The 20,815-nt window shown below is 35.8% G+C and overlaps 1 protein-coding gene across 9 annotated transcripts in view; it reads left to right on the top strand.

The window, feature by feature from the left end:
• Positions 1-20,815, top strand: part of LOC128167168 (polycystin-1-like) — a 47,856-nt gene that overhangs the window by 14,989 nt on the left and 12,052 nt on the right. For 6 of the 9 annotated variants that reach the window (XM_052832738.1, XM_052832735.1, XM_052832739.1 and 3 more), the window contains 18 exons: positions 1,997-2,062; positions 2,308-2,379; positions 3,032-3,201; positions 3,973-4,041; positions 4,359-4,466; positions 7,911-8,618; positions 9,020-9,184; positions 9,414-9,605; positions 9,962-10,342; positions 10,469-10,597; positions 11,393-11,527; positions 11,684-16,854; positions 16,960-17,112; positions 17,672-18,309; positions 18,440-18,743; positions 18,896-19,929; positions 20,071-20,326; positions 20,452-20,647. In XM_052832738.1, coding sequence (XP_052688698.1) covers positions 1,997-2,062; positions 2,308-2,379; positions 3,032-3,201; positions 3,973-4,041; positions 4,359-4,466; positions 7,911-8,618; positions 9,020-9,184; positions 9,414-9,605; positions 9,962-10,342; positions 10,469-10,597; positions 11,393-11,527; positions 11,684-16,854; positions 16,960-17,112; positions 17,672-18,309; positions 18,440-18,743; positions 18,896-19,929; positions 20,071-20,326; positions 20,452-20,647 — 9,947 coding nt within the window. Of the gene's footprint in view, positions 1-1,996; positions 2,063-2,307; positions 2,380-3,031; positions 3,202-3,972; positions 4,042-4,358; positions 4,467-6,118; positions 6,209-7,910; positions 8,619-9,019; positions 9,185-9,413; positions 9,606-9,961; positions 10,343-10,468; positions 10,598-11,392; positions 11,528-11,683; positions 16,855-16,959; positions 17,113-17,671; positions 18,310-18,439; positions 18,744-18,895; positions 19,930-20,070; positions 20,327-20,451; positions 20,648-20,815 lie in introns of all 9 variants that reach the window. The other 3 variants (XM_052832737.1, XM_052832736.1, XM_052832740.1) reach the window with 3 other exon arrangements.

Here is a 20,815-nt window from a genome sequence, read left to right as displayed (position 1 = left end):
ACCTGTTCATGTATCTATATGCATTTAAAATTAATTTAGAATTAATCATGAATGGGAATAGCATACAAGTATGTGAAGCTTACATGTTAAAATACCAAAACAGTCTCTTTCATTTGCCTGGCCTTGATCTTTATTAAGAAAGTCATATTACTTCATGTCCAGATTTACTTTCTTGTCCAGTTGTACTCTCTTCATGAGATTAATATGGAGCAATATCTACTGAACTTTTCAAATAATCTTCACTAGGTATTGATGTTTTTTTTCTCCTTTGCTTTGAAAGGTGTTGGAATATTTATGCTTAGGATCAAATTGTTCGTCGATTTCATTATTATATGTAATTCTATTTCTTGTGTTCATTTGTATACATTCACTACTTCTTTTATTTTTTTTCTTAAGTCCACTTTGGGGGTTTAGTAATTTTATGAATTTAGACACCAATAGATAGAATATTAATTTTTAATGATTTCTTTTGATATTATAGTGTAGAGTAGAATGAATAAATTTTGTACAGTCTCATGCTGTTTTTTATATTTTAATGTTCTAATATGTATGTACAGTTGAACTTCGGTATCTCGAACACCAATATCTCGAATACCATGGATATGTCAAAGTGATTTTTAGGTCCCAAACACTTAAACTTTCAAGTATTTTACTCTTGATATCTTGAAAACTCAGATATCTCGAAGTTTTTAACCAGTCCCATCTAGTTCGAGATAACAAGGTTTGACTGTATATGAAATGGGCAGTGAATGTTTTAAGCCAAGTAAATTGTACACGCAGTGTTTATCTGAACATCATTATGTAATTCATTAAGAACTAGCTTTGAGATTTTTTGTATTATCATGAAATTATTTAATTTTGTGGGGGCCAATTTTCAGGGATTGTGAGTTTTTTGCTTATTTGTGGGAATGTAATTTCATTGATCATTGATTGTTTTCAGTTTCATTAGGAAAGCTAAATCATTTATAATTGCTTTTCATTGAGGATGTAAATTTGTGGCTAAGTGCTGCACTTAAATACCACGAAAATTGAGCCTTCACAAAACCTAATGATTTCATAGTAATATGCTTTTTCCACTTACCATGACTTTAAGAAAATTAATAAACATGTACAATTGAATTTCCTGATGAGAGCTGTTGCATTTCTTCCACTAGTCAGAGCTGCATGCATGCATGCAATGTATTTTTTGCACACTTAAGGTAGTACAAAACACAGTTAATCTCTTATCTTCTTAAAATAAATTCATATAAATTAGCAACTATATGTTCTGGGTTTTTTTGTACTCACAGAATATTTTACCAAGTTATTGATAAAATATATTACCTCTATACACAACATACTTAAACATAGCAATCATTTGTAGTATCATAAAATTGATATAACTTTTGACATTTTTGATGCCGTCTCATCAGTCTGATTATCTACCAGGGTATATCTCATACAATATGTAGGCCAAAATTATGTTCAACTTAATTTATTTATGTTACATACAAAATGAAAACAAATTTTGAAGTTAGACAAGCAAAAAATGAATATGATGATGATATTTGATTACCTGTTGTGTACTACCTTAACGCATGGCATTATACTTAAAAGATGCAGTCTGTTTTGTCTTCTTTTCAGTACATGCAGTCATTATATATTCAGAAATGGATCTATTTCAATACATGTATACAAATTTTCGCCTTTTTTACCTATTAGCTTTGGTGTATATGAATGGTTCTCTATATTACTGACTCGGACAATATGTAACATACCTGGGTGTGTGATTCAGTTTGATTAGATATTACAATTTATTTGCATTTTTTATTTCTCAGTTAAATAGTAAAAAACATATTCATATCATATAAATCAGGAATTTTTTTTAAAATACAGATGGAAATCTATTTTGCAAAGTAAATGATGAATGCAAAGTTATGTAGTTGAAGGGGAAAGAAAGTTAATTCAACAAAATTTAGGAAATGTTAATTAACATTTTTTAATTGATTTTTTTCAGGGACCTGTCCTACAATAAACTAACCAGTGTTTCAGCTACAAACTTGGTGACTACGTTATTACAGTTGTAAGTACATTTAATAGCTTAATTAGTTTGGAACAGGTGCAAATCTGAAGTGACTTCAACTAATACCTGCATGTTTTTGAGCTTATACTGATCAAGCCCATTGTCAGTTTCTAAGTTCATCACAAAACTTCACTCTTTTCTGCAAAATGAATGTTAGAGGGGTTTCTTTGAGTCTCCTATATATAGTATTATCATAACAGGGGACTATAAAATATGACAAAGCCTATAAAATGATTTTACTGCAGGGATCTGACAGGGAACCTGATAACAAGTATGGATCCTGCTGTGCTGGATCAACTGCCAAATCTCCAAAATTTGTAAGTTGTATTGGGCAAATCAATAATTATAATCTCAAGTTCTCTCTCTCTCTCTCTCTCCCTCTCTCTCTCTCTAAACCATTACCACAATTTACCATAATTTCAACTCATATAGGCAATAAAATAAACATTTTCATAGGTGTGTTTATCTGCTCGGATGCTAGAATTTTTAAAAAAATTTTTTTTTGGATTTTTAACCAAAAAAAATATCATGTTACACAACCAGTGTATGTTTTTAAATTATCATAGTAAAAATCAGTAAAAAATAATTTTATTAAATTCTAAAGTTTTCTTTGCCTCTTTTACCTTCATTTCTCTCTAAGAATTTACAAATTAAATCTATTGATCACAGCCACTAGGTCTTAAATGATCATGAATTATTGGTTAAGAATGGTATCCAGTAAAACTGCTGAATGATTTTGAAATGGTGTGACATGGAGCACAAAGCAATGTTTTTCTCACATTTGCACAAAATGCATGATTGCTCTTTAGAGGCATGTAATGATGTAAAAGCACAAAGGTATATGGTTTAGATCAGCTTTATGAATGAATTTATTGAAGTAACAGTTGAGGCTCAAGACATATCAGAGAGAATTCCTTTCTATTTTTGACAAAAATAAAAAGACTGTCACATTTGCTTTACGAATTGTAGAAGTTTGGCAGGAAACCCATGGGAGTGTACCTGTAGTCTCAAAGTGTTTTACGAAAAGCTCATCGAGTTGGAGACTTCCTCTGGCCTTGTTCTAGTCGACAAAGAGAATATCAGGTGCAGCAATATGATGGATGTGCCAATGTTTAATCTGAACAGTACTGCCCATTGGTGTAAGTACTCAGCGCTGTTTGATGTATTGTATTGTACACTACACACAGAAGATCACCTAGTAACTTTACAAGAATTTGTTATTGTTCTCACAGATACAAGTCATTTCTTTTTTATTTTTTTTTTTTTTTTACTTTTTTGGATAATTTTTTATTAATGAGTTTACTATTTGCATTTTGATACTGATTTAGATAAAGATTGAGTATGGGATTCCTTGAATTATTTTCAGTCAATAAAAATTAATTTCTATATTATTGAGAATATTGATCTATATTAATTTTACAAACTATTAGACTTATACATGTATAATTAATTAGCCTATGAGTTTTATCAATCGAAAAGTACTATTGGGAAAATCTTCAATTTATTCTCCAGTTTTGATTTTCTTTGGGGATGGGATAGGAAGGGGAAAATTTCAAGGTTATCCATATTTTCAATTTTTTTTAACCTTTTTTATTTTTATTTTATGTTCTTTCTAAATGCCATACTAAAATTGCATGTTGGCATCAATTTGCCATGCTTAATCTTTCTTGGTAATTTTTGTATTTTAGAATTCATATTACACATGAATGAATATATTTTGTTTAAATTAGATATGTTTTTTTTTTAATTTCTATTTCTTTGTTTTAATTTTTTAAATAGAAATTTGCTTATCCTGAAATGCTTGATCTTTATTAGGATAGTCACTGTATATACATTAACTGAGCAATTGCAATTAATATAATTTTGTACTTTCTCATTTGAATTGTATTTGAAATTATGTAAATTTCTAGCATGTCTTTGCAAGACAAAGCAAAATCCTGCATCATGCCTGGCCAAAATTAGATTAAGACGCGCCCCTGGTAAGAAGGTGTAGGGCGGTTTTGTTCTGTGACCATTTCAACCCCTGCTGCTTTTATTTCTATCTATTTCTGATACATAAGCCCCGAGTAGAAGTTAAAACTCCATTCCTCTTGTGTGCTTTTCTCAAATTAACAGGGGTAACAAATCATCCATTTTAGTATAGATATGTATTCTCCAAAATTACTTTGATAGTCCCCATAAACTTTCACAAGGACAAAGCATTCATAGGCAGATAGAAAAGTATATTAAGTTAAAGGAAAATATACCAATATGGAAATCATAATTATTTAATCTTTATTTTCTGTACCCATTCTAGTGTCAAATTGTCAGTACACATTGCGTTATGTTCCTCAACGTCGGCGAAAATTCCGGAAAATCATCCAAAAATATTTAGTAATGCATGCTAGAAAAAAGCGTTCAAAGGGTAAGACTAAAACATGGACTAATGCAGGGACAGGAGAGGTATTGGGATTTCAATCTACCACACTTGTAATTCTTGTGTTAACACTTCCCCCTCCCCAAATATCCCAAAGTTTTGTTGTTTTTATTTTGTGTTACATCCAAACATTTCATGATTTATTTTCTAACAACTTTGTTTGTGGAAACATATGTTTAAACAGTCAATTATTAAATTTTTGCAGGAATTTGTAAAAGTACACCAATTCATGCACTGATTTATACTGAAATTGCCTGAAAATTGTATTAAACATGTCAATTTTGTTTTTATCCTGAAATTTTCTCACAGTATGAATAAATAGATATTAATGACAAGTTGAAAAGTTATTATGCAAAATAATTGAAAAGTGTGGTAGACTTGAAATGCACTAATTGACCTTTGCATGGGCACAGGTTATTGTGGCACAAAGGAGCCATTTTCACACTGATTTTAGGAGTAATAATCATGGTCAATCATGTATTAAAAAAAATCAATATTTTATTGGTGTGAAAATGGTTTTGTTAAATGTGAGGGGCAGGTCTATATACTTACATGGGTGGTTGATAAAAACCTAGGATAGTTTACAGCAGAGGTAAATATCAGCTATATTGAAACACATTGTGATTGTACATATATTTTGTGAGTGGTAAAGGAAATAAACATGTATGAGTGTTGGAATATATATGTGTTTAGCTTAAAACTTAAAAATTAAAGTGACTTTAACCTGGAAAGATAGGTATACACATTTACCAGTGTGTCTTATTGAAAAGGTGGTGGAGATCGATGTACAAATGAATTATATCTAGTATAACATGACATAAAAAATGAAATTCTTGATTAAAATCAAACAGGTTTTATAGACATATCTTTTAAGTTGATGTATAGAAAAGATTGCATGAATAGCTGTTTAAGGAATATTTTATCACTTTATTAGCAATTTAAGCAAAACGCTCAAACTACATGTATATAAAAACATGTTCTGTGGTTTCATTGTTATGAAGGATGTTGTTGATGTAGAGATGATTCACGGAATATACATTCCAAATGTTCAACAAATTATGAAACATTATAAGAAATAATTGCTTTGACTATTGTCAATAAATTTCATAATTAATCTTGACACTTAAGTAAAACTAAATCCTTGAAAATATGAATGAAACCACAGTGTAACTTTTGTAACAAGTCTACTGACAATTTAATGCATGTATTAATTGCGCATATTCTAACTGCAAAATTAACATTAAATATACGCGGATTTTATGCAAAAGCGCAGCACTGTGAAGCAATCAAATAAATTTACACAGCTTGAACTAAATCAGCGTGCGCAAATTTCAGTTCATACACTAAGAATAACATTTAATGATTTTAATATCAATTTCATTCAACTAAGCTATGCATCATAAAATATGCATTTGTTATGATGCAGCTATTTTATCATCTAATACTGAAGAAAATGTATAATATCTGCTTTCAATGTCTTTGTCTGTAAAGTCCAACTCCTCCCCCAGTGTCCTACTGTGGATACTAATACATTATACATGTATCCTCCTTCCACCCAATCAACCCTATCACATCTGTGCTTCAACTGAAATTTCATTGTTGTCTAACCCAGTGTGCTTTTATATTTAATACGTTAACAGTGGTGGAGTGCAGACATGCTAAGTCCAAAAGAGACACCAGGAAACCTCCATGTAGCTCCACATCACATCACCCCATCCATGGGTGTGTTGGTGAGTCTTCAGTGGAAGTAGTCGGCTAGTCAAGTGTTAATTTCCCCACCTCCCAAACAGATCCAGGAAAGTTCCTGCTGTAATTGTAGTCAAAGAGACTGTTGACTGCCCAAATAAATCAGACTCTTTTTGATTTTTTTGGTTAAGTTTTCATAGTTAGGTCAGTATTACATATATAAACAAAAAGAATGATAATATTCTACTGGACTCTGCCAAGCGATTTTTGGTATTTTTGTCCCAAGTAGCTTTTTTTTTCATTTTACTATTATGGTAGATCAGATCTCTGTAATTATTCACTATACTTCATAAAAAAAATATTTTCCTTATTTAAAAAGAATTTCTGATTCATTTTCATACATACTATTTGTAAAATTGCATAAAAAACAAATAATGTTGGCAGTAAGAATCAAGTTCATGAAAAATTGTTTTTGGACTATATTGTTAATTTCCATTGGATATTCTTGTGTATGTTTTCCCCTTCATATTTGTTATTATTTTAACAGTAATTTTTAGAAGTTTTAAATTTCTAATGTAGGTTAGTTTCTATACCCGGCATGTTTCTATGATCCTGATCCCCTGGATCCCAAATCCCAGTTTTGATATTTCTAGAAAGCTTTATCAATGCTATTCCCATGAAACTTGGCTAGCATTCTTACACTGATGGCTATAGATCCATTATTTGCATCTTTATTTTGATAATCATGAAAAATTAATATCACAGTCAGCGTTGCAGTATGATGCATGAGCATGGCTTGCTTGATGCAGCTTTTTGATGCAGCTTTTTAAGTAGCGTAATGCTTTTTGTTGCTTGTAAATAATTTGATAAATATGTTGATTATTTGCATCCTTACTGGGATACATTTAATTGCCAGCTGTAAACAGTATTTGCTTTTTCACATTGCTTCAGTTGTTATTTTGATTGTTAGGGCTGAATAAAAAAAATATGAAATATGATTATTAATATGATTATCGATAAATGGTGTCTGTGCATGGACAACCCTGCTGCTTAGCGCCTTTAATTACTAACAAATAACAATCACTAATTCACATTAATTGGGGTGTTCAGTTGTAGGACTAACAAACTGGGGTGTTTTGGATTTAGTGAAAATGAACCTGTCGTGTTAAGGGAAAAATCTAAGTTTGCATATTATAGTGATAAACTATCTCCTTAGATAAATTTCAAAGACAGAAATTATCAAATACTGGTATTGAATTTAAAAAATGCATGCTTCCATTTAAATTCTTGTTGAAAAAAGTCATATAGAACTATATACAGGCATTGCTTTATTGCATTTTGAAGTGAATATTATTTTGTTAGTTTACCCTTTTTAAAAAAGGACTATATGATATATAATTTCAAAAATCAAGAAGTCAACATATAGATTTTATTTATAAATTTTTCAGTATTAAATTACATTTTCAGAGATCCAAGAGTTTTTATTTTCAGGAATGAAGATAGATGATGTTGTCTTTTACTTTGTTTATTATTTTCAATTTCAATTATAAATTTTAACAGTAAATCAAATTAGGTATATTTTGTTTGAATTACTGAATCAGATGCTATGTATAATATTTTATTGAAGTAAAAATGATCATCAAAATTAAAATTGTAGGGAAAAGCTAAGAGAAATGATATTTTCCTGCAGTTATTTTACAAAGCATTGTTAAAAGATGTATAAATTTTCTATTGTTAATTTTATAGGTCCGGATACCTTTGCTTCCTGCTACAATGACTTGGAGGAAGATAGAAAGGTGCCTGTTTCGTTTTCATCCAGTGCTACTACATCAGTTGTTCAAGACTGCATTGAAAACTGTTTCGACAACAATGCCACTTATGGTGTAATTGCATCAGGAGTGTGTCTGTGTGGGAATGAGTTGATAGGGTATGGAGACTGTTACTGCACCTCAAAAACTTACAGCAGTAACGATAACATACAATGTTCAGGAACCTTAGGTACCATCACCAAGACTTATGCCAGCGATGTGTTCCAGGTTAAGAGTGGACTGAAATTTGATCCTGTAGGGACTATCACGGCTGGCCAGTCATACATGTTCACAGCTCGTGTGAGTCTTCGGACCATCAACTCTTACACTTGGTATTTTGGAGATACTGCCATACCCCAGACAAAGATGGTCTCCCTGCAGTATTGCTCCAATTCCTACACATACTTGTTGCCAGGAACTTACACTCTTACAGTGGGAATTCTCTCCACTCAAGGAGGGTACTCTTCTGGATCTATCACGGTGGATGTAGTCCCCCCAACAGCACTGATAACTCCCTCCATCCAGAGCCCTGCTTATGTTGACTATGAATCTAGTGCATCAGCCATTGCAGCTGTGTTTACCATGGCTCACAAACTGGAGTACACATGGAGCAAATCTCCAGATGACAACATTACCTCCATTTCAGGTATACCGGTAGTTAAAAATAGATTGTGTTTTTTTAAATTGCTTTGAAGTATTAATATTTCAAAAGTGTTTCATTTAATTGAAAATGAAAACTTTAAACCCCTGTTATATGGCTTTTGAATTAATAACAGATACCAGAAATTGATTATTTCCAAATTAACTATATACCGGTACCTGCATAGCAAAAATTATATCTAAGATGGCTAAGTTTGCAATCTATTCATCTTTAAGCTCTAATGTCAAAATAATTGAGCACTTGATAACTAATTATGAATATTTCAGATCATACCATTTTGTTTTCAAGTAAATATATTTTAATTGAAATAGTAATTGCTATCTTTTGTGGATTCAGACAAAGTTATTTTACGTTAGATTTCATTTTGCATACTTGTGTTAATGTAGGTGGTGGATGCAACAGTTTACAAGAGTACCACGGCAGGTGCTTGGCGTTGGCTACTGGTGTACACACCCATACCCAAGGTGTCTCACAGTGCTCACCAGACATGATGTTGTCCATCCATTTTCCTTCAGAACTAACTTATGCTCTCACACAGTTTGGAGGATCAGGTAAACTTTTTGAATGCATTTTATGGACTTGTTTTAAGTAGGAAAAAAGGAAATAATTTTCTGTAGATGGATTGGTAAATGGTGATTCATTTTCAGCATTAACTAAAATGTATTAATTGAAAATATACATTGTACATGTACTTGGGCAGATATTTAAATGTTAAAATGGTAAATCTTCTGTTTTATCAATCTGTACCATAAATAAAAATATATTTTTATTTTTTTACAGTAACTAATGGAATATATTTGGATGCCCAAAAATCAGGAACAGAATACTATTGGAGCTCTGGTGCAAAGGCATACTTCACTACCACAGATGTTACAAATGCAGGCTTGGGAAATTGTGTATACATATCCAAGCTAACCAATGACCTACAAGGCACAGATTGTAGCAATACATACAATGTCATATGTCAGAGCAGTAAGTTTTGTTTCAGTTTCTAAAATCTTGACATCTAAACCTGTTTAAGTGATATTAGAAATGTACACACTGATATTGAATTATCCCTAAGTTTTTTTTGCAGTAAAACACAGTTATAGTGAACACGCTTATAAAGAATTGACGCTTAAAGCGAAATGATATTTATTCCCAGTGACTTAATTACATGTTGTAAACTTTATGGATATAACGAATTATGCTTACAACGAAGCAAATCGCCTGTCCCTGACACTTCGTAATAAACGTGTTTTACTGTATTCAGGATGAATTTATGGTCAATGTTGCATGCCAAACTATTTGTATTGGTGGAGGAAACTCACATTGTCTCTTAATTTCAGAACCCAAACAGTGTCACTCTGGAGGCTCTCTATACAGCAGCAATGACCATTGCTACAAGGTGCTGACCACTACCCAGAGCTGGGCCACAGCCGATGCAGCCTGTACAGCCCTTGACCCCACAGCCCACCTAGCCAAGATTGACTCGGCAGCCTTACAAAGCTTCTTGTTAACAAATGTGGTGACATCTGGAGAGGTTTGGACAGGGCTTACAGATAGGAACATGGAGGGTATGTTACAGTGGGAGGATGGTGAAATCTGGTCATCCTACCCCGTAGTAGTGGCCTCAGAGGTGGACTGCTTCAGTATGGATTCGGCTGGAAGCTGGCAATCCAAGAGTTGCACTGTTCAACTGCAAGCTGTATGTGAATACAACAGTCGAGGTAAGATTTATGCATTAGTTGTTAGGTGAAATTTCTTTTACATATTACTTTCCATGTTGTTTAGCCAGTTTTGAATGTGTACCCCTATTTTACAGTACCGGTATTTCTTTTATTTTCTGTTTCAAGAAGTGGCCAGTGTTCCAACATACGTGGCAGGAACCGCCCACCTGATGACCACACCATATTCACTGACCACATTACAATCCAGTACAACCCCTCATGTGGCAGATAGAAATATCATATATCTATTTCCTGGTACGGCACAGTTTCATCACAAAGAACTGCGAACGCTTACTCCCGTTTCCCGCCTACATTTTACATCCAAATATTTCTGAATTCCTGTCAGATATTCAAAAACAAAGTTTTCTACTAAAAAGTATTATCAAATCCTAATCAATTAATATCAAAATAAAATTTGTAATCAAATTATTAATTTTTAAACAAAAGTTTTGCTAACACGGGGTCTAAAAAAATTTCATTGAAATTGGTCTCTATGAGTGAGGAAAATATTATTTAGCGGCCAATATGTGCATAAAAACTTAATAATAACATATTAATGATATATATTAAAGTAAAATTTCATATTAATTCATATCTGTTAATTAGTTTTCGAAAATTTACAAAGCAAAATTCTTTTTTTGGAATGTATTGCGGTCTGTATACATATGTTCCCCCCCAAGAAACAACAAACCCTTTGGTAAAAATATGCGAAATAACAATAATTAAAACCCCTCAAAAGGAATTTTTGTTTCACGGGGGGGGGGAAGATGTTTTAAAAAACATTTCCGTCCGTTATTTTCTGTTATGAAATGAGCTATTTTAACCCAAAATACAAAGTTATCGTTCTTTGTTTGACCAAATCATTTATATTTAATGAAAATATACATAAATGTTTACATTATTATAAAAAATTAACTTTAATTAGACAACTTTCAAAAAATGACTTTTAGTTAGGCGGCTAGACAATGCTTTCGTTCGCAGTCCTTTACAACTGAGTTTTAACTGATCAGTGAAATGAATGTCTTCTGTAATTTACATTGATTTTTAAAGGACTCTGGATCAATAGAGAGGGAAAGGCTAGGGCATGGAATTTCCGCACCTCTGTTGGAAGAACAGAGACCATTGCTGTTACCTTAATGGTGTTGGAACCAGTTTGTCAGTCTCCAAATTATTTCATGCCTCCAGGTATTTTGACCTTTTTTTTTTCAACTGTTCAGTCTTTCAGCAAATTTACATTGAATATTTGTTTTCAGCAGATTCTAACATGTAAGAGTTATTTTTAAGAAATAGACAAGTTATTATGCTGGGTTGATATGAAATATGAACTGTTTCTTTTGATAGGGTGCAATCAGAATGGAGGTTGGTTTGGATCATGTGTCAATTCGGCAACAACTTGTTCTAAGACATCGTCTTGTGCCAGCAATGAGGATTACTGTTTGATCTATGATTCCTGCATTCCAAAGACTGATCCCTGTACATGTAGCAACAGAGGGTCCACTTACTTACATTGTATCAATACATTTGTTGGCAGCTCTCAACCAAAGTATCGTATAAGGGGACAAACCTATGTCAATCTGCCTCCAGGAGGGGAGGTGGAGTATAGTGTGCCAGCCACAGGGTTTACTGTGTATGAAAATGATGTCTTGGCATTCGCTACAAATGCTTCTGTAGAAGTGATCAAATGCGATTCCAGCACTAGCTCGGATTGGAACCAGAACTATAACGAAATTCCTCAAACTGCTTGGCTGAATGTAAATGATGAGGTAACATTGCAATCATTTTCACCAACCTCACATGTTTGCTATTTCAATTTGATGTACACTTCTGTACAACAGGAGAGTCTGCCGACCACACTGCAGTATTTCACAAATCCTGACAATTACACTTATACTCTTAATGTTCCTACACTGAGTGGAAGCTCTCAGACAGCGACTATCAAGTCTGAGGAAGAAGTGGGAGAAATCACATGGATTAACCCTGCCATGCAGTCCTCAGCTGTCAATGTGTTGGATAACTCAGACACCTATTTTGTGTTTAGAGTAACTAAAGGTACACATCTAATGGCCAACTGGACCAAGGATGGAGTTGTTACCTCAGCTGCTTTTGAGAGTTCCTGTCCATCAGCCATTGCTACCAAGTATCCCACAGAGTGTTCCCAAGCTAACCACCGTCCATATGTCTTTTCTTCCCAGTTGTACAAGTTCCTCAGAAGCACTGGAGTCTCTCAAAATATAACAGTGTTGGTGTACAATGACTTGTCTCTGCAGAAGAGCAAACAAATTACTGTCAATGTGCTGCTACCCTTATCAGGTTTAAGTGTGTATTTGGAAACCCCAACCACTGATAATATCGTTGAAATTGGATCTCCAACCTCATTTGTTACAAACATTACAAATGGCTCACCCACCTCCTACAGCCTGAGTTACAATGGATCCACTGCTGTTTCAACTTCCAGCTCCTCTTCTATATCTTACACCTTCACAAGCAAAGCAGTTTATCAGGTTATGGTAACAGCTACTGATGGACTTACCAATGTCTCTGCAGAAATTAGAGTTAAGGCCAGATACAAAGCTGGAATTCAGGGTCTCTCATTTACAAATCTGGGGAATAATCTGGCTGCCAAATACACATACAATTTTGTGGCCACAGCAACTGCTATGGTTGGAGCAGTAGTGTCTGTCACCTGGGAACAAGATAATACCACTCTACAGACCTCAAATACAGTCGTTGGGTCATCAGCATTCTCAGCCTCAAGAGACTTTACTTTTGCATCAGCTGGAAATTACTCTGTCTATATTATCATAACTGATGAATTTGATGTGAGTCAAAATGCATCTGTGGATGTGGAAGTAATTGATCCTATTGAAAACTTCTATCTTCAGGCAATCAATGTCTATGTTGAAACAGGAAAGAAAGCCAAGTTTTCACCTAAAATGGATTCAGCCCCACGAACACATGGATTGATCTATTACACCTATAACTATGGTGATGGCAGTGCTCTGGATGAAAATGTTACGACCACAACCAAGCAGCATACATACACTGCAGCAGGAGAATATAATGTGTCCTGTGTGGCTACCAATGGACCAAGTACTGCCTTTGATGCCGTAATTATTTATGTGCAAGACAAAATCAGCAACTTTACAGTGGATGGGGATTTATATGTTCTTCTTGATAGCCAACAAAATTACACAGCTAGTGTGACAGGGGGTACTGGCTTGACTTTCATGTTTAGAATTACCAGTTTGTCGTTTGACACAGGATTTACTCCCAACAATGTTTGTTCATACACATTTACTACTGCTGGAACCTACAGCTTGTCAATATCTGCCAGAAATGACATCGACTTCCAAACTATAATATTGGAAATTCATGCAGTGTCTGCTAGCACATTGGTTATCCAATCTCTAACATATGATAGATATGTGGAACAGAACTCTGATGTCAGCTTGAACATGAGCTTGATCCATCATGATGCCAGTCAATTAAATATATCCTGGAACTATGGGGACTCTGTCATAGAGAGTGGTGTAGGTAAATTGTCGGCCACACATAATTACTCCACAGCTGGTGATTACAACATCACAGTCACTGCAACTGATACATCCATTTCCAACACAGTTTCTAAAATAGTACCAATAACAGTGGCTCGAAACATTCAAGGACTGTCAGTGGTTAACAATGGACCAGGCAAGATCAACTCCACAACCGGTGTTACCATTACCATCACTGCAAGTATAACTGATGGAACAAACCAGAAGTTTGTCTGGACATACAACAGTGTGGAATATGACACTGGTTCAACAAACTTCATCCTGCTGAATTTCACATCAGTGGGAACTTACACTGTGTCTGTCAATGTGTCCAACCCCATCAGCTCTGAAACAGCCACCACAAGCTTCAGTGTCCAGGCCATGGTTGAGGATTTGAGTCTTTCCTGTGCTACCTGTGTTGTTGATGGCAATGGTAACTACTTCTTAGAGGCAGCCATTTCTACTTCATTTACAGCTACCTATACAGGTGGTTCAGACTTGATGTTCATTTTCAACTTTGATGGAAGTCCAGCCACTGCTCAGAGTTCCTCCAGTCTCTCCCACACGTACAGAGCAGGGAACCGAACTATGTCCATTATTGCTTATAATGATGTCGACAACAAAAGCATATATGTTCCAATTGCTGCTCAATCTCGAATAACAAGTGTTCAGTTTCCATCTTCTTCTGTAATGCCAACCATTGCTCTGGTGAATGAGACCATGACTTACAGCATGATAGTCACAGGTGGTTCAGATGTGAGATATGTGTGGAAGTACTGTGCCACCTGCCCCGAAATACACACTGACACACTCAGTATCACCAATCCTGGATACTCGACTGCTGACCACTACCAGCTGAATGGAACAGCCTATAACATGATAAGTGTCAAGTCAGCAACAGTCCAGATCACGGTTGTCAATCAACTGACTAGTGTTGTCTTAGTTTCAGACCTAATAGCAGACAAGTATGCCATCACAGGAACTGCATATACTTTTTATGCACTCCCAAACGTAAACCAACCGCCAAGTTCCAATTCTTACAAGCACTATGTGACTCTTCAAAGTAATTTTTACTCCACCACACCATCCAGCACAGACCAAAATTTCACACATCCATTTACAGTTCCAGGGGACTATAAACTCAAAGTAGAGGTTGACAATGTTAAATCGAATGCCGATTCAGAAATCTTAATTCACGTGCAAGATCAAGTTTCTTCTCCCACTCTGGCTTCCAATGTGTCATCAGCTATTGCCACAGGGTCTGCTGCTCGCTTAACTCTATCAGTCACATCAGGGTCTGACAGAGAATATGAGTGGTCTATAGAAGAGAATGGAGTATCTCAAACTTTGCCAAGTGTCTCCAGTGTCATGGATTATCTCTTTTCCACCAAAGGGAACTTCACAATCAGAGTCAATGTTTCGAATATTGTCAGCTGGAAAATAGCAACATACCATCAAGAAGTTATGGATGCCATTGAAAATGTGTCTTTCTCTAATGACATCAACTCAACAACATATCCATATGTTGCAAAAGGAAAAGATGTGACGTTTACTTTGATCATTGGTAAAGGAGATGCTTATACAGTGACATGGAGCATTATTGATTCTACAAACACAATTATAACCACAAGGATTGGGACAACTTTCATTTATGCATTTACATCAGCAGAAACCTACACAGTGCGAATGAAAGTGCAAAATGCTGTCAGTTCTAAGCAGACAGAAATTGTTGTTCATGCACAAGTTCCACTGAACAGTCTAGTGTTAAGCCCAGGAAAGTCTGTTGCTAAAACTTCTGAATCCATTGATCTTGATGCAGTACATAATACAGATGCAACACATCTCACCTACACCTGGACCATAGAGGGCTCAACCTCAAATACTGTAGGAAAGACAAAGGCTTATGCATTTTCATCTGCTGGACGATACACTGTGTCGGTAACAGTCAATAACAGATTGGGCAGCCTAACTGCAGAGACAGACATAATAGTGCAAGATGTCATCCAGAATCTCTCGGTGTCTGGTTGTGATATAGAAGCTGTAGAAGACACTTCCCTGACAATGCTAGCTACCACAACAGCTGGTACAGATGTGACCTACCAATGGGAAGTCATCAACGGAGCAACCCACACTGGAGCTAACTTTTCTACCATATTCGACACCACAGGAAAATACTCAGTCACTGTCAATGCCAGCAACTTAGTTGATTCCAAAGTTTTTACATGCCAGATGACAATCATTGGGATTATTTCTAACCTGCATATTGATATGAGCCATTCTGTGCTATTTGTCAACTACAGCACACAGTTTGTGGTCGGAGGCAACAATCTGGTCGGTGTGGTGTACAACTGGACTTTTATTGGTCCAGTTACAATAAATTGGATTGCAAATAATAACTTTCTTCTCAAGAAGTTTGCAGATGCAGGACAATACACAGCTACCTTGGTGGTGTCCAATTCAATCAGTCAGGCCTCAAAGAGTGTGGAGTTTGTGATCAAGCCATTGACATGTGACGCTCCAGCTGTGGTGGCACTCGGTAATGCAGTACGCACTATTTACAAATCATCACCTTTGGCTTTTGAACTGGATGTGGATATGTATGGATGTATGGATTATACCCTCAAATACACCTGGGAAATCAATTCAGCTTCATCTGCATCCTGCAGTGTCACCCTGACGCCATTTTCAATGCCATCTTCAGTGTTTTCTTCCAGTTCAAGATTATCCATTCCTGGAAAAACATTGCCTTATGGGGATTACTGCATCAAAGTTTCGGCTCAGTATGAGAACACTCCTCTGAAGGTCAACAATGAATACACTGTTACTGTGATTGAGTCTCCTCTTGTTGCCCTCCTTGCTGGTGGTAATGATCTGATCGTGTCCAATCTAAACTCAGTAACACTTGATGGAACCTCCTCTTACGACAGAGACAATGATAATACACCCTTGACCTATGCCTGGACCTGCTCCATTACCTCTGTGAGTATTTGATAAAATACATAAATGAATTAATTGATTTTTATCCATGTACAATTTATTTTATTTACCAATTGTTAATATTCTGTCTTCTTTCTTGCTTTTTAGGGAAGTACATCTCCAAGTGCTTGCTCTGATGTGACAGCTTCCACTTCAGGAACGGTCACAATGAACAAAAACAACATGATTGCAGGGCAAAAGTATTCAGTGACTCTGACAGTGTCCTCACCAGGAAGAACATCTGGATCAACCTCTGTAGAGGTAAACATTATAAAGCTTTCTATATTTATTTGTTGTAACTTTCATTTCAGGAAATATGATTTTGTTAATTAGGCTTTTCATGTCCCTGAACAATAAAATGTTGAGCAATTGTATTTGTGTCAAAAGGTATTTTAAGGCTTTGGAATAACATTATTATCATCTTTTACAAATGTTATCATTGGGGTTTAGCCCAGATGATATACAATGGCTTGAGTCATTTAAGTCTGTGTCATGAAAGAACAATGGTACCTACTGTGGAATCTCTTAATTTTGTTGGAGCAAATTTTCATGGATTGTGGGTTTTTTGCTTATTCGTGGGAATGTAATTTCATTGGTGTCGGTTTTCAGTTTCAATAAGAAGACTCTTTCAAAAATTGTTTCGTTAAGGATGTAAATTCACGGGGGAGGGCTACCATCAAATACCATGAAAATTGAGCCACCATGAATTCTAATGATTCCACAGGAATTGCTTATATATTATATGCCTTTTTATAAACATTTATCTCTCTTGTAAATTCTTTGAATAGTTTTCTTAAATAATTTGATAATTTTTTTTAAGGTGGACATAACTGGAAGTGAAGTGCCCTTGGTATCAATACAATGTATCTCCTGTTCTGCTGCAAACCATCATGTGATTCAACCTGGAGATCTGATCATGCTGGCAGGAGCATGTTCTAACTGTGCCTCAGCAACCAGTGTGACCTACACCTGGACTGCAAGCTATGACACTAACACCTTCACTCTAGACTCCACTACAACCTCCACTGGAAATGATAAAATAAATCTGGTCATAAATTCTGGCCAATTGCCAGCAGCCTCAGTGTACACATTCCAACTACAGGTTCAGATGACAGTTTCAGGCTCTGCCTCAACTGGTTACAGTAAACTGAAACTTGATGGCAATGCAGCACCAAGTGGAGGCTCATGTACTGTGACCCCAACCACTGTCAAATCCTTAGAAGACCCAGTGACCTTCTCCTGCAATAGCTACAGTGATCCAGCCAACCCAACAACAGAGTTGTATTACAGAGTTAAGTCGTACAGTGCGGATGGGAAAGAGTCAGTGGGCCTATACTATGGTAGCTCAAAAACTGACAAGATATTTGTGGCTCCATGGCCAGGAACCTCCAGACACACTGTCCAGATCAAAGTTTTTGTTGAGGATGAACATGGAGCTCAAACTGAGGCCCTTGTCCAGTAAGTATTCACTGCTGTAGAGCTTTCAAGAATATAGGGGAGTGGTAAGGGCTACAATAAAATGAAAGATGAAGACTTGTCAACAAATTTTTCAACCTTGTTTGTTGATATATTTTTTTGATTTTCTCAGGTCTATTGGAGTTACAGCACCGTCTCTCAGCTCTACAACATCAACTGAATATATCTATTCCCTGGCAAACAGCACACTTGCTAACTTGGTGATGGAGAACAATCCAGTTGTGATACTTCAGTACTGCATTGCATTGGTCCACGAGATCAATGAACAGTCACGTCAGGTGACGTCTGCCAATACAAACTTGGAACTGGGACTAAGGACCAAGGTCAGGAATGCCATTACACTGGCAGCCATGGGGCTACCATTAGACTCTATGCATGAAAAAGAACAGACAGCTTTTATCCTTGAGCATCTAACAGTAAGTCGCACTAGTATCTAGAATGGTATTGTTGTAAGTGCTAAGAAAAGACAAATCTAAACTTCCAAAATATTTGAATTTCATTTTACCTGAGTTCAAAGAAAATTGGTAATCCTTTTTCAATGATTGAAACTCTGTAAACTTTTTTGCAGAAATATGGCACTGAATTCCAAACTAAAGAATCTCAAGTCATTGCTCTAAACCAAATTGATACCTTGAAATCCTCCATGAGTAGCACTCAGGGTGTTAATGACAATTCACTGTTGACCAATCACCTCATGGCATGTATCTCCAACCTGATGGATGCTGCCAATGCTGGTGTATATGATGCAGACTCTGTGATCAATTCCACCAAGTCTCTGGAAGCCTCACTCATAACATCCTTCAAAGCTAATATAAGTTCAAGTGATACCCAGTCTGCCACGAGATCAGACGAAGAACACAAGAAATTTATTGTCAACAAAGCTTTTGAAAACAGTGAAGAAATTGTCACAGTGAATGTGAGAAATCAAATTTTGGGACAGAATGCTATTGAGGTTGGAGTAAGTGGGATCAAGTTCTATGGACAACGTACCAGAAGCAATGAGCCATCAACTCTGTATCAAACAGGGGGAATAGCTGTACAAGTCAGTAATGATATGCTGGATGGAATCGTTAGCACTGGAACAGAGGTCCTGCAGATAATCATGGGAATATCTCGAAATCCTTTCACCTGGGGCTATTCTACTTCACAAGTCAATTCCAAGATAATGACCATGTCTTTCAAGGACACTTCTGGTGCAAACCTTGCTGTACAAAGCCTGACTGAATCCAGGTCTCTGAAGTTCCATCTCCCAGACAGCTCAACAGCGGGTTACTCCAATATCGATGCTGGTGGATTAATTTCTAATGCTGCTTATGACCCTTCAGAAGGTCTGACCATGGCCACATATGAAATTGAGAAAAGCACACAGAAGAAAATCAACATCAACACTGCAGGAGCCCAATCGGGCCATGCCTTGCACATCCAGCTTAAGATATCATTGGTCAATGACAGCCTGCAGACTCCCTTAGACAAGATAGATTTCTATCTGGGCAAGGGATATGAAGCCACATCTTCAACTTATGAACAGAAAATGACGATAGAATCCTCCCACATGACAACTGGAATGGATCATACAAACTACACCATGTTCATAGACTCCACGTATGTTTATTTTCTCTGGTTTAGTAGATACATGTAAATAAATTATTGATTGTTTGTCTTTGTAGTACAAGAATATTTGTAAGTTAAAGTAGAAGTTTACTTTCTCTGTTATAATCGTTGCATTGAATGACTATGTTTTAGTTCATTTGATCCCTCTGCCTCCTACACAATCACCGTCTACAACGAGGACCAAAACTTTGCCTACAATGTCTCGGCAGCAATATATATGTCATCCTGTGCATATTATGATCCCAGCGGGGACTCTTGGAGTAGGTCAGGCTGCTACCCCACAGCAGAATCCCTGCCCATGTACACCACTTGTACGTGTAACCACTTGACACCTTTTGGAGGGAGCATGTTGGTACCACCAGATGCCATCAGCTTTTCAGACCTTGTTGTGAGTTTGAATCCTCTTATTTACTTTAGTATGCACATGTCTTATTTCAAGATAGATATTTAACATTTCTAAGCAAAAGTGTTGTCTTTTCATTTCCCATGAGATTTTTTGCATTGTATTTTTAGAACCTGGACCTTTCCAATAACCCTGTGGTGTTTATAACCTGTTCTGTCATCTTGGTCATCTATATTGTCACTGTCATTGTTTGCCGTCGGATGGACAAATATGATCTGGATAGGATTGCCACTGTACCATTGTGTGGAAAAGATGGCTCCTTCAAGTACCAGATAACCGTGGTAACAGGAAAGAGCCGCGGATCAGGTAATCTCACTGAATGGCTCTGTAAATGTATCAGTTTGACATCATTCCTGTGTTTTTGTTTATGTGGGATGAATCAAGTGGAAATTTTTAATTCCATTCTGTTGAATAAAAGTGAAATGTAAATATAATGATAGAACTACACAATGTCATGCTTAGTATTGCTCAAAC

The sequence above is a fragment of the Crassostrea angulata genome, chromosome 10 (genome assembly GCF_025612915.1).
Source record: "Crassostrea angulata isolate pt1a10 chromosome 10, ASM2561291v2, whole genome shotgun sequence".
Taxonomy (NCBI): Eukaryota; Metazoa; Mollusca; class Bivalvia; order Ostreida; family Ostreidae; genus Magallana; species Magallana angulata.
Note: the sequence above shows the minus strand (reverse complement) of the source record. Positions and strands in the feature narration are given on the sequence as shown.